Source organism: Saccoglossus kowalevskii, chromosome 16 (assembly GCF_978046115.1).
Source record: "Saccoglossus kowalevskii chromosome 16, keSacKowa6.1, whole genome shotgun sequence".
NCBI lineage: Eukaryota > Metazoa > Hemichordata > Enteropneusta > Harrimaniidae > Saccoglossus > Saccoglossus kowalevskii.
The window spans coordinates 25,704,697-25,718,071 of NC_140656.1; the positions used below are offsets into that span (position 1 = coordinate 25,704,697).

The following is a 13,375-nucleotide window of genomic DNA, read 5'->3' on the forward strand; positions in this document are numbered from 1 at the left end:
GACAAAGGATTACTATAACTGATCTGAATTGACTCACAGGACGCCAGTAATACGTCGACTCCACTGAGGTAGTGCGAACTCCTTCCTTGTCTGAATTACCCCGAGGAAGATAGCGTTTAGATATAAAAGTAGCTTCCCCGGTGGTGTCGCCACTTGTAAGAAGGGGAGAAAAAAATAATCATATCACATGGAATGTGGGTGCAAGCAATGTATAAACCGTAGACAACGGTCCAATATGAAACACATAATATTGTAATTGCACTACTGTATCTCATTGAATGCAGACCGTCTTTACAATGACCATGTCAAAGCGGGAGGGTCCTCACCTGCGCACGCGCAGGAATTGAGTCCGAAGCGACGATAACAACACACGCTAAAAACGCAAAGGCTCATGGGTAGACGATATGGCCATCAGACGCATGGGTAGGAGACGACTCCCCCGCTTTAAAATGAAAACGGGTCTATGATATACAATTTAAACAATACGTATATGCCACAATTTGCCCTTTTTTGGCATGCGTGACTGAAATATGGCCGTCACTTTGTTTTGATATATATTTGCCCGTCAATTACACACGTTAAGAGCGCAAAGGCTCATGGGTAGAAGCTTGTTTGTAAAGAATGAATGGCCACCTGACGCATGCGTAGGTGACGACTCCTCGGCTTTAACGCTAAGCTGGAAAACACGTCTCATAATGTATTACGTAACATACTTTGTGGCGTTCTTGAAAACAGAATCGAAAAACTCTGTATCACGTTCCAATGTAGTGATATGTACATAGATTGGTTCATCTGCTATATCCATTGGGGCTGGTAACAGTGGGTGAATCAATGCCCGACCTGTACAAAGATGTTTAATATAAACGTTGTCATGCTGGTCCAGTAAATTTTAAATAACTCATATGTTCGGGATGTTATCTAAAATTACAGTTTTCAATTTGTAGTACGTATCAATAATTACAATAAATACAAATAAAATTTCATATATAAAAGTATAAAAGCAATAACTAAGTAATTACCTGCCGCTTTACTGTTGGCCTCAAAGATAAACGCATACGAGGATGCACCTTTTTTAAAGAAGGTGACGTCAGCAAGTAAGTCGTCTAGTGTTATGTCCACTCCGACCACGCCCATTAACTTTCTATTGTATTTGACAGGCAGCGCTGCTGTTGTCATCAAACCTGGGCGTGAATCAAAAATGCATTCATCAATCACGGTTCATACGCATGGGCTGAATTTTAAGATTATATTGGTATATCAGAAATATAATTAAAATGACAATACAATGTGCATTAACATGAACACAATTATAATAATTTCATATATTCATATGTGCATTTCATCTTGTAGCCATTAACAAATACTGGAAGTAGATCTGTTCTTACCTAATCCAAACCCATCTTGGTATGGCACTGAGAATATCGGTTCGTCTTGTAAACTATCGTAAAAGGCAAAGTAATCATAATATCGTGCCATTTTACTCCGAAGTAAAGTGTAGTCAGTCACATGCGTATAATGTCCCAGCTGTGAACACACAAAATAGATATTTATATATATATATATATATATATTTGCACTTTGATCGAGTGATGATAAGTATTGTAATTGCCTTTTATAGATCATCGCACTGTAACGTCATATGTTTACATTTACGCGACAGCTTGCGAAAGTGCGAAAGTGTGACAACAAACTTCGCCCAATGATCAACACTAGCTCGCCATCTCCATGGGCACGTACATGGACATTTAATAACAGAAGCAACGAACACCGCCTTTATTTAATCCTCGGGGGAGAACGACCGGTTCTTTGCCCGGGATCCTTGTCAACAAGTCACTGCACACGCGCTTCAATAGAACGTAAAGTGCCTACAGGTACAATAATTTCAATCGCGTGACAAGGAGGTTCTGAGAATTATATTACTTCAACTTCAAGTGAAATCCCATTTCATAACTTTTTTCTTGTCAATGGTCAAATTCACCAACATGATAAGCATACCTTCACCTCACCCACGGACTCATTATATTTAGGCAATCCGTGATCTTCAAACTTCTGTGAGGAAATATCTTCCAAGAAATCCAATCCACCGTCTGTCGTGTCATGAAATCAAAATATCAAAACGATTAATTGTGCAATTGATTCTTACAATGTATAATTGCATCCGAAAATTATTGTGATTGGACGAGGTTCTGTTTTAATTAAACACGCCAGAAACTGTTAACTTGGGTTCAAGAATATATAAATTTTAATATTAAAATGATCTATCATTAAGCAGTAAGCAGTACAACACAAACGCATTTATTGAACAAGATTGTTAGTATTAATAGCAATATTAATAAATCAGCTTTAAATAATACATTGATATCAGTAAAACCATTAAAAGAAGGAAGAGGAAATTAAAATTCATTGAAAATCACATGACTGAAACAAATAAACGGCGAAAGAGGGCGCCTAGCGCATGGTGTATTATAATGTTCCAATCACTGAATACTACAGAGAAATATTGTTGATATAATAGCAATAATCCCCCATGCAGTGTGGCATGCTCGCTTGATGGAATATGGGGGTACGGGTACTACTTAATTTTTGGATAAAAAGTGTCCATATTTGTACACCACGTGAGATCGCCCCGCCGTGCTGATAGTCGATGAGCCATATGACTTACTGTACAAACAATGGGACGTTATGGAAAGCAGAAACCCTTTGGAAAGCTCTTGGGTGTTTATTTTGCTAGACATGTCAAAACAGTACTTAATGTTCGAAAATTTGGGGTGTTTAATGTTCACTTTTGGTTAAAGTCACTAAAGTACGGTGCCGCCTACATTTTGACGCGATTTGAGCAAATATGAAAACAAAGTAGTTTTTCGTCTTTACATTAAAACCATTTTTCTGATGTTAATCCAAAATGTTTTAAAATTGTGATTTGCACACGTGATGACATTCAAGAATTAAAGTGTGAATATATATTGAGGCATGCAAATGACAAGCACGAACATTTCCAAATTGGGTGAAATATTTGTATATTATATTTGTGACATTATAATGTAGACATAAATAAAACTATAATCATATATTATATTATATTATAATTATAATTATAATAAGTCAAAATATAAATGGCCTTGTCTATTAGCCGAAGAAGGCAAGCACCTCAAAGTGGATCGTAAAATATGCATATATGTGACAGTATATTTACATAAATGTTAATACATTATAGGCATCACCGTTAAAGTTATAGATCACAATTAACAGGTGAACTTTGACCCTCCCCCGAAAAAGATTGAACATGGCATGCATATATTTCTGAATTGATACCACACATCATTAGTACCCACTGTTTTGATTTGATTAGAATGATTGTGAATGTTATCGCGGTATACTCACCATTGCCGAGACCAAATGTTAGAATAACAACTCTGTTCATCATTTCCTCATTTTTGGAACGAATAACCGACATAATGTCAGATGGGTCATCATTCGGTTCACCGTCGGTTAGAAATAGTATTACTTGCTCTGGGTGAAAATAATGAATTAAAAAGATTGTTAGACCTGATGTCCGAAATAGCTCCGCTGTTTTGGGAATCAAAGTCCACTGTTGCGGGTGTTCCCAAATTTGCATATACTTATATATATATATTAAAAACACTAGCCACGCTCTTGTTACGATGTTTATAACTCCAAGAAAAACACAATAAAATTATCTAAGTGAAATTAATATTGCATATTAATATTTCTGAACCTTAATTTGTGTACGTGGTTTTGTTCAAGTCAGTTTAGTTACATTGATTCAATCAAGAACATGTTACTAATTAGCCGTATACAGTTTGAATTTAAATTTGGCTTTACAGAGCAAATTTTATTTTCCATGACAATTCGTAGTCTTGTTTCTCGATACAATTGTCCGGTGACCCTAATCACACTAAGTACTGAACACGTCATATCTTTTGATTAATCGTTCGCTATATTAGTAACTGCGAATACCAAGTGTCAGAAATAGTAGTCCGAATAGCGACGGTTATATCGTAATTAGTTCCAAATCACTGAGTCGAGTTCCATCCAGAACCTCGCATGAGCCTAAACGATGACAGACATAACACAGTCATTCGCTAGTAATCAGCTAAATAAGTCGATTAACGGATACGCGTAAACAAATTCATCACAAAACACCAATTTATGCGCGGCCTTTCGGAACAATAATAACTAATATACTAGCAGTCTGTCGGTTATGGTTCGCTCACCTCTTTTGTGTTCTTCTTCCAACCAGGATGATCTCAATAAATCGAATGCTGTCGTGAAAGCTATCCCATATTTTGTTCCACCTGAGAAACACCAAGTACGAACATTGTATTAGACATACACAAAGCAGTATAATTGCAAAATTCAAAGAAATCGAATCAATTGTTTTAATGGCAGCTATCTCGTACTAATAGAATATGGGAACAGCGTGGACTAAAAGCAAAGAACGTTCAATTATTTTAAATACGTAACAACTTTCATATTTTTACAATGACTAATGAGATATAAGCTATTTCGCAAATTGATTGATTTCACATGCAATATTCATTTGTTTATCAGTCGGAACATCGCTGTAACATGCACTCACCAATGGATCTCAAATTTGAAACAAATTCTTTCAAATTCTCAATGTTGACCAAAGTTGCCTTTGCCAGTTCCTGTTTGTAGCAATCCGTGTCTTCAAAACCTCCAGGGACAAAAACCGTGTCTGAGAAACTCACAACACCGACCTGTCAATTAATAATTCATGATGTGTGTTTTTCGACATAATAAATATTCAGTAGATTGAGATTGGCATGAGAGACACGTGCTCTGTTCATGCTTCTGGTGTCAGTTCGCTATACACACCTTATCACTGGGATTCATGGTGTCCAACACAGTGATGGCGGCATCGATAGCAATCTGCATCAATGTTTTCCCGTTTGTCTCCTCTTCCATTGACGCACTGGTGTCTATCACGATGACTACATTCTTTGGTTCTGGTGTTGCTGCTTCTACGTACCATGGTCTGAGAATGTATGTATATTTCACTATCATCATCTGTGCCGGTCTTTAGTTGTTGTGATTGGTATTCTAATCGTTTATTTTTGATACATTTGATGTTAAATTACAAAACTGACATCACACAGATTAGAGACCGACACAAGAAGAGCTATTGACCTATAGCTAAAACACCGGAGGACCTCAAAGTCACACCCGTAAGTTAAATACTAGTATTCGGTCATTGGTTTTTGGCGCTGATAGTCCACTTTATGGCGTTCAGGCTTGAGTATGATTTGAACTCGACCGATCTTACACCGACCATAATTTGATAATATTAAACTAGCCATTGCGAAATAATCATTAATGATTTCACTTTAAGATAATGTTATTGTAATACTGATATCACCTGTATCTGTGATCATAATTAAAACAGTCGTCTACAATGGAGGCAGGATATATGGAGAAAATCCCTTCTTCGCTGCCGAAATACTGCCATTTCAAATTAGGCATATTGTTATAATTCTGTTTCATCACATCGATGACTTGATTGGAGAGACGTCTGGCACCAGGTGCAGCGGTGTCGGCGATTCGTATACAACCTATCTCTGGATCAAGCTGTGGAAAAGACGTATTCGACGTGTAATGTTTTTTTTGACATACCAACAATTGATGATTCGCTTCATGGGGGGGGGGGACAATTCGTGTAATTTATGTATGGATGTGTTTTTTATTTTATAAGTACAATAATTTATTAAACACTCTAACGACTGTTTATAAGGGCAACAGAATAATGTTTAACCCCCTTCTCTCTCCAGGGTGATTTTGAGTCAACCAGCAAATCAGCATATTTTCCGAGATGGTTCCATTGTATTGTATTGTTGTTGCTTTTTTTCGAATCCGTTATTGTTGAAAGACATGTGTGATCTGACGTTTGCAATTGGGTATGTTATGTTGAGATAATACAGACGGACAGTCTGTGAAGTCACAATCAAGTTTGTGCTCATTTCAGTTTTGGGAACATCCACCTCGCTTTTCAAATTTAGTATGGAGAAAAATATCACTTTTCGATTTATAATTTTTAATAAAGAAAGATCTTCGCTCACAAACCCTGATTATCTGTCGGTAGTTCTTTTGATGACCTTTTTATTTGCATACAATTTATTATGCATATGAATATTAGATTGCATACTTACCTCCTTGCCGAATAACTGGTGAAATTCCATTTCGTAAGTCATTTCACAACACTGAATGAAATCGATTTCGTCCTGTAAGAAAGATTGCTGGACTGCGTCCTTGATGTTCTCAAGTGCCTGGACAGTTTCTATCACTTTTTCTGTCAGTGCTTCTTTCATCTGTCAATAAACACAAAAAAAGGCTGATTGTGTGTTCTGGGAATTATAACCAGACTTTACCATGATATATCGTGACATATTTCAATATCGTGATTCGATGCCATCTTTAGAATGTTGAAAAATAACAAGTAGTTTTAGTGAAGACAATATTTCGAGAAACAGATATTCCTTGAAAATTTGTATGTTGTTTCTTGGAGTTGATTTAATTCCCAATATCATTGCATTTTTTGCATTATCTCCAATGACAATATATTAATTTGTTTCTATTTCACTATTTTCGTAACACGTAAAATCCAAGTGAACAAGTAAAACAACAATATAACTCAAGTTCGTGAACTTAAAACCAAGTGAATTTGCTCAAAGCATCAAAATAGTAAAATTAAATGCGAAAATAAATGGTTTTACAGTAATACGATTCGTGTAGTATTTGCACAATCTGAAACATTTTTTCTATCAATCTCGCCATCTAGTGACAAAGCGTTTAGTTCAGACAGTTCAGAGCGTCGAAATCGTTAACCGCCCTCAACGTCAAAACTATAAGTGCTCACCTTTTCCACAATGTCTTCTCCATCCAGAGGTTCCGGACTAAAATATAGCTGATCAAAATGTTCCTGTGCGTCGATAGAAAATATATAGAGACTGTTTATAAAAGGGGGATTTAATTTGCTGCGAGCGAAATGTTCATATAAGTATCTGTACACTAAACACGGCTATTTCGAGTATCCGGTATAGTAACAGCGCTCTCTAACGGCGTAGCTACTGTTGCTTTCGTTGATTATGTGTATTTGTAGATTTAAATACATAGATAACAATAAATGGAATTTAATTTATTCTACATGAGGACATATCATGAGATGTCGTTTTTAAATCTAAAGCGTAAAAGCGTGGCCGAAGACAAAATATGTGCACTAGGCGTGACGACATCAAAAGGTATTATCAGTGTCGCATGGTGTTACCATGGCTACCTTCCATGGTGTCACGTACCTGCATTGCTTGTACACCGAGTCCATTGTTCGTTAAATTAAACAGCTCTTCCTTCAATTGTTCCACATTAAGAAGGATCGCACAGCAGCATGTTGTTATAACGGCCAGAGACACGATTCCAGAGACGACGCACCTCTGATAGAGAGGCATTTCTTTTGCAGATCAGTTCCTGTGAAAAAAATACACAACGACATTGATAACATTGTATAAATGGGATTTCAGTTAGTTGTTTTTTATGCAAATACTGATTTTTACCACATGTATGGTTTTCGTATTTTTCACGGCGTGGAGGTGGGGGATGGGCCATTATTTATATTGATGGATATATTGATTATTAGCGAATTGCTGTGTTATGTCTGTCATCGTTTAGGCCTATTTGAAGTTTTGGACGGAACTTGGCTCAGTGATTTGGAACTAATTACGAGATAACCGCCGCTATTCAGACTACTCATTCTGACAGTTGGTATTCATAGTTATTAATGTAGTGAACGATTAATCAAAAGATATGACGTATTCTGTGCTTAGTGTGATTGGCTTTATGATTGAAAGTTACGCCCTAGAGTCTTTTTACTGTTTCGTAATTGGTTAGTGTTTTGAAAATGAATAAAGAGAGTTTGAGTTGGTCTTGGGGAGCACAGCACGATAGACGCAGTCTGAGAGTCCAGTCCGAGAGAGTCCTGGGGCGAGCCTTGAGGCAGTCCAGTCTTGGGCTAGTCTTGGGTCAGCCTTGCGATAGTCTTGGGGACTTTTCCCCAGGGCGCTGTGTCTTATAGAGTGCTCGAATGACCGACTAAGACGAGAGTTGAAACGTATTTCGTTGTGTGTGTCTTAGTTGACTGTAAAGCTTAAGTGACTTTCCCGATCCCGCACCTCAAGGGGACGAGATATAGAGACGAGACGAGATTCCCCCCTGAAGTGTGGAGAACCCCGAGGAGAAGATTTCCCCCTGATAGTTACATGACATAGCTCACAAATCCTAGCACAGACTGGCATTCTCTATTTTTAAGCAGTGGTTGCTGAAGCACAAATCAATGTTTTGTATTTTCTCCAAATAATTTTCTGGTTTGTGTACCAATTTAAATGGGCAATGGGCCTGTGCTATTTACTTTTGGAACATATACACACTGGTAAACAACGAAGTACATGTACTAACATACAAACTTTCTATCTCACAGCGATGAAATCTACTGAATGAACAGCTAGATAAAAAGATAACATCTTACTGGGATTTGGAAAATATCGTGATATACAAAACGATTTCAGCTCCCGATGCTAAGCCGACCCACGATGACCAGTGTCATCATTATACAAATCATAATTTAACCCGGAAAGACTACCATGGACGGAAAATCATGATAACCCACTAACTTCGCGTCTGCAAATGCACGCACCCACAACATGTTACAGAAATTGCTCGCTGAACTTATTCTCGTCTACAATAGTATAATAAATTATTGCAGATTAATTCGTCAAGGTTTAAGTCATCAATGATAACCAAACAAAAGGACATGATTTGCCACACCGTTAAATTAAACGGGACATTCCACCACACCATACGTATATAGTTTACGATTGCAGTGCGTCGCCAAGCAATGGACAAACCAGGTCAGTCAACCACTTTTAAGTGACTTGACGTCAATACTAATCAGATTTTGATTGCACTGACTGCAGATATAGAGAAAGCTTTTCTGCAGATCCATGACCGCAAATTTACGAAATGTCTGTGGCTGACGGACATTAATTATATTAACAGCCCATTCAAAACATCAATCTATGACCCCCTGGGATTATATTCTCCGGTATTTATTCCAACAATAACTTGCATAAGCTAATTACTAGTGAACTATTAATTGTATGGAATAAGATTGCTGAAGAACTACACCAAGTCACCAACATTAATATCTCCAGACGTTATTTCTCGAACTACGTCACCAACGTAGAAATACGCGCCTTCTCAGATGCCTCGAAAATGGCTTACGGTGGTGCGATTTATCTAGTATCAGACGAACACCAAACTGCGATGGTTAACGTTAAATCCAAAGTCGCACCAATTAACCGTCAAACATAAGCTGTCATCGCCACATCTAAGCCAATTTGTAATGAAATCACTGTTGAATAAATACACAATCACTAGCCACTATCACTCTGATCAGAGTCAAAAATTACCTTACATTGGGTCACGGTGCATGGACGAGGAAAGCAAGATGTATTTACAAAGAACCGAGCCAAGGAAATGAATTCGTTCAAACACGGATACAAATATATTCCTACTACGCAAAACCCTGTGGACTTGCCTACTCGGGGGTATATCTCCTAAAGGATTAATTGGACGAATCACAACTATGGTGGCACGGACCGAAATGAATAACCATGGAACTATAAACCCCTTATAGTTCCATGGAATAACCAACGGCGATACTTGGCCAAAATGCGAACTACACTGTAAATCATGTGCCAACGCAAGTGACATCTCTACTTCTCGAACCAATGTACGGATCGCATGACCAAACATCAACTCAAATAAAAACAAAAACGAACGCTAGTTTTCACCCGAATGAGACAGAATCTCCACCTAACATCACTAGCATTATCGCCGGTATAAACTTGAACTGTGACCTCCAACACCTACTACGTGTTACTTCCTTTGTACTGTGATTCGTCAAAAACATTAAACACTTCAAAACCGCAACAAACCATCACCATCTCTAAATAACATTTATACATTTTTATATATATATAATTAATGTGATTGATGTAAAAGAGGCAAATCATGATTTTGATGTAATAACCATTTTTAAGACCCATCTTATCTGACGTAATTGTATCTCCATAACTAAGACTGGCATAATGGTCTATGAAAGTTGTCTTATTGGCTTTTTAATGCAAGAAAACACATAATTAGACACCAAAATTGTCAAAATCGGACCATTATAACAGATTTTATGAACTTGACCCTTCACGAAAAGTGTGTTGACCCTTTCACTTATTCGATCATTGTGACGTAACGCTAGGTCAAAAATAGGTCAAACATTTTTGAACTTTACTCGTCAAGCCGAGTAAATTGTTTTGCATCTTAAAAGGATTGGACCATTTTTGAATTTTGTCCCAAACATGGGCAAAAAAAGATTTTTAAGTTTGGCATCGCCCCTGACGTAAAACCTTACTATATAAGGACCTGATTTAGCATAGATGGCTGCTTGTTGTAACAAAAAATGCCGAAAAAAAAAATTTAACACTTTTCTACCTCTGCTGGCTGTCTGCCCCCTTCTATGAATACTGTATGTCAGTGGGAACAATATATCTACTATACATAACCGGTGACAGAACATGCTATAGTGTAGTGACAAGAAATGACACGAACTACGTACAAACGGATATCAGGTGGCAAGGATTTGGCAATTTTCCAACTGTGGTCTGATTTATTCCCCCGTTAAAGATGTCGTGTTTTTGTGTTGCTCTTATATTTCATTTGTTCATTTTATTTGTTTTATTTATTTGTTGCAATGTCAATAACAACAATCACTTCACTTTTAAAAATAGATTTACATTTTGCACAGACCTTTGCTCTTTGGCCTATGACCGTGGCCCTAACTGCTTAGCCAATCAATTATACATTGTCAATTCAACACCGCTGTAAAGTGTAACTCGTGTGTTGAAAAAGTTATACTTTTTTACAATAAAGTGGTTGAAAATGTGTTCCTTTCTAACTTACTATAATATATGCCATTTCAGAAACAAAATAAAACAGTAATAATTTTGAAAACGGGGGAATTATAATTTTACATATACACGTCTGTCGACGCCTGTATCTCGGACATGTTCTATGTGATGTTTTATAAAGCCAAGACTTAAAGGAACGCATTAAAGATACTGCGCAGTAATACTGTTATAAACAATAGCATTTCGAAGAACAATCTACATGGCATGGAAATGTGTCCTGTTGCATTGAGCTGTGTCTGATTTTAGCACAGAGCTTAGAAAACAGATGTGCAACACGCGTACAACTGTAGGTATCCCTTTCATGTACTTTTATAATTACACTTTGGGTGGCGGATAACAAAACCATGTCAACATCTATGTTGCATCCTCTCCTGTTCCACCAGCCAAACACGGCTGCTAGGGTTTGTGTAGCTACACACTTTGAGCCAAATTAGAATATAATCAGAATAATTACATTTTATCAAAACCGAATGACTCCGTCCATTCTATTAGTACGAGTGAAACCAAAAAATAGCGATAAGAGCATAAAAGTATAAAAAAAGGAAGTTTTCTCTACAAGAAAATAAAACTGCCTAAAAGTAAAGAATGACCGGTCAAACTTATGTATCATTATAAATGGATATAGCCTAGACAACCCGTTAAACTGTGATGCATATGAATATTGACATGGTATGACTAATCAAAGATGAGTGTAGGAAAAAAAAACCCTTAGGAAAAAAAAAACCTAGGAAAAAAACCCCTAGGAAAAAAAAACCCTAGGAAAAAAACCCATAGTGAAAAAAACACTTTTATACCAACTGTAAAAAGATAACAACTAAAACTGTTATCATAACATAAATCTGCCAGTTATAAGAATTAAGGAGATTATCTGTACTGAAGATTATAACCTACGTTGGACCATCGGCGTAAAAAAAGAAAAATATTTTTGCGGTATTCTGTGGATCATATAAATAAAGTGTTTCAAAAGCTGACTCGTCAGAGAGCATAAGTAATAGACAATCTTGAACTACAAACGGGATTAAATGTCCATGTGTCTAGTTTCCGGTGTGTAGTGTGAATGGTGACCTCATGTTTTCAACAAAGCTCACTGCGCATGAGTAACGACCTCATTTATGGTCTGCGCAACTGATTTAATATTTCATTGGAACATTTTTTCTGTGTAATCTGAATATTACGATCAGTACACTCGTTTAAACAATCGCCAACTATCATCGAGTTCAAACGACAGGAGCACAAAGGGACTAGGAGCTTAACTTAGCAATAAACAATTGGCCTATTTTCCGTCAGTGCTCCTTCTCTTTTCTACCTCCATGGTTGGACAAAGTCCATGTTGTCTAAGGTCTTTGGTTTTTAGCGGACTGCAAAATACAGTGACTGTGTTTTTTTATATTCGTGCATGCAAATATAATTTTATATTACAGTGACAATATAGTATTATCTTTCTCTTAAAATGTTGTGGTCAAACGTTCAATGATTATGTGCACTTAAAATCAATCACATTTACCTTCTAGTGTAAGATCTGTTTACACATACCCCACTGATCTTTAGTTTTCAACTGAGTAGATCTTGAGGTAGTGTTACCCCCGGGGTTCACTGGCCTTTCACTTTTGTAGGGGTGTGCGGCCGGGAAGTACTAGTAAACCACCAGACCCCATCATAGACACCTCATTTTCACCTCAAAAACCATACCACATTATAGACCAAATAGTGATTTTGTATATCCCATCAGAGACCAAATTGTCACTAAATTGTTTCAGTTATACTCGTCACCCGGACTCATCAATAAAAGTACTAAAACTCAGGTAAATACATGGAAATTAAAAAAAACAGACGCCATACCCCGGCCCCATCCTAGACAGGCAAACCTGATATTAGACCTAAAGGCAAGCAAATCTATACCCCATTCTAGACAAACAGCTAAAATGTACGACCCCACTATAGGGCCACACGTCCCTATAATGTGTGACCTCCCCTGGGGGTTACCCACACTATTCACTCATTCTGTATTGATTGCAACAGCCAAACACCGATTATTTACAAATAATTCATATATCTACTTCATCCAAGCTTCCTTAAAAATAAAATCGTGCAAAACACAGGAGTATAACTTGTTTTAATTTGCCAAACACTCCACCTGATGAAATTTATTTTGTTTTAATTAACCACAATAATTCATCTAAGTTTGAATAAGAGATTTCATGTATTTAAATTATTCTCAATGACATAGTCCCCGTTTGACTGTATCAATTAGGCAATGAAAGACGTGGGCAGACCATAATTATATGTTGTGGCAGTAAACATCATGTTACCTTACAAACGAAGTG

General features: G+C 37.0%; 1 protein-coding gene across 1 annotated transcript in view; it reads right to left on the reverse strand.

The window, feature by feature from the left end:
• Positions 1 to 13,375, reverse strand: part of LOC102806196 (VWFA and cache domain-containing protein 1-like) — a 29,579-nt gene that overhangs the window by 13,828 nt on the left and 2,376 nt on the right. Inside the window, exons 2-14 of the mRNA XM_085491281.1 lie at positions 7,332 to 7,500; positions 6,896 to 6,958; positions 6,189 to 6,347; positions 5,402 to 5,610; positions 4,861 to 5,020; positions 4,601 to 4,742; positions 4,236 to 4,316; positions 3,382 to 3,510; positions 1,996 to 2,087; positions 1,386 to 1,524; positions 1,020 to 1,181; positions 714 to 840; positions 38 to 152 (exon numbers count right to left, since the gene is read on the reverse strand). Coding sequence (XP_085347407.1) covers positions 38 to 152; positions 714 to 840; positions 1,020 to 1,181; positions 1,386 to 1,524; positions 1,996 to 2,087; positions 3,382 to 3,510; positions 4,236 to 4,316; positions 4,601 to 4,742; positions 4,861 to 5,020; positions 5,402 to 5,610; positions 6,189 to 6,347; positions 6,896 to 6,958; positions 7,332 to 7,481 — 1,728 coding nt within the window. The 5' untranslated portion in view covers positions 7,482 to 7,500. The remainder of the gene's footprint in view (positions 1 to 37; positions 153 to 713; positions 841 to 1,019; positions 1,182 to 1,385; positions 1,525 to 1,995; positions 2,088 to 3,381; positions 3,511 to 4,235; positions 4,317 to 4,600; positions 4,743 to 4,860; positions 5,021 to 5,401; positions 5,611 to 6,188; positions 6,348 to 6,895; positions 6,959 to 7,331; positions 7,501 to 13,375) is intronic.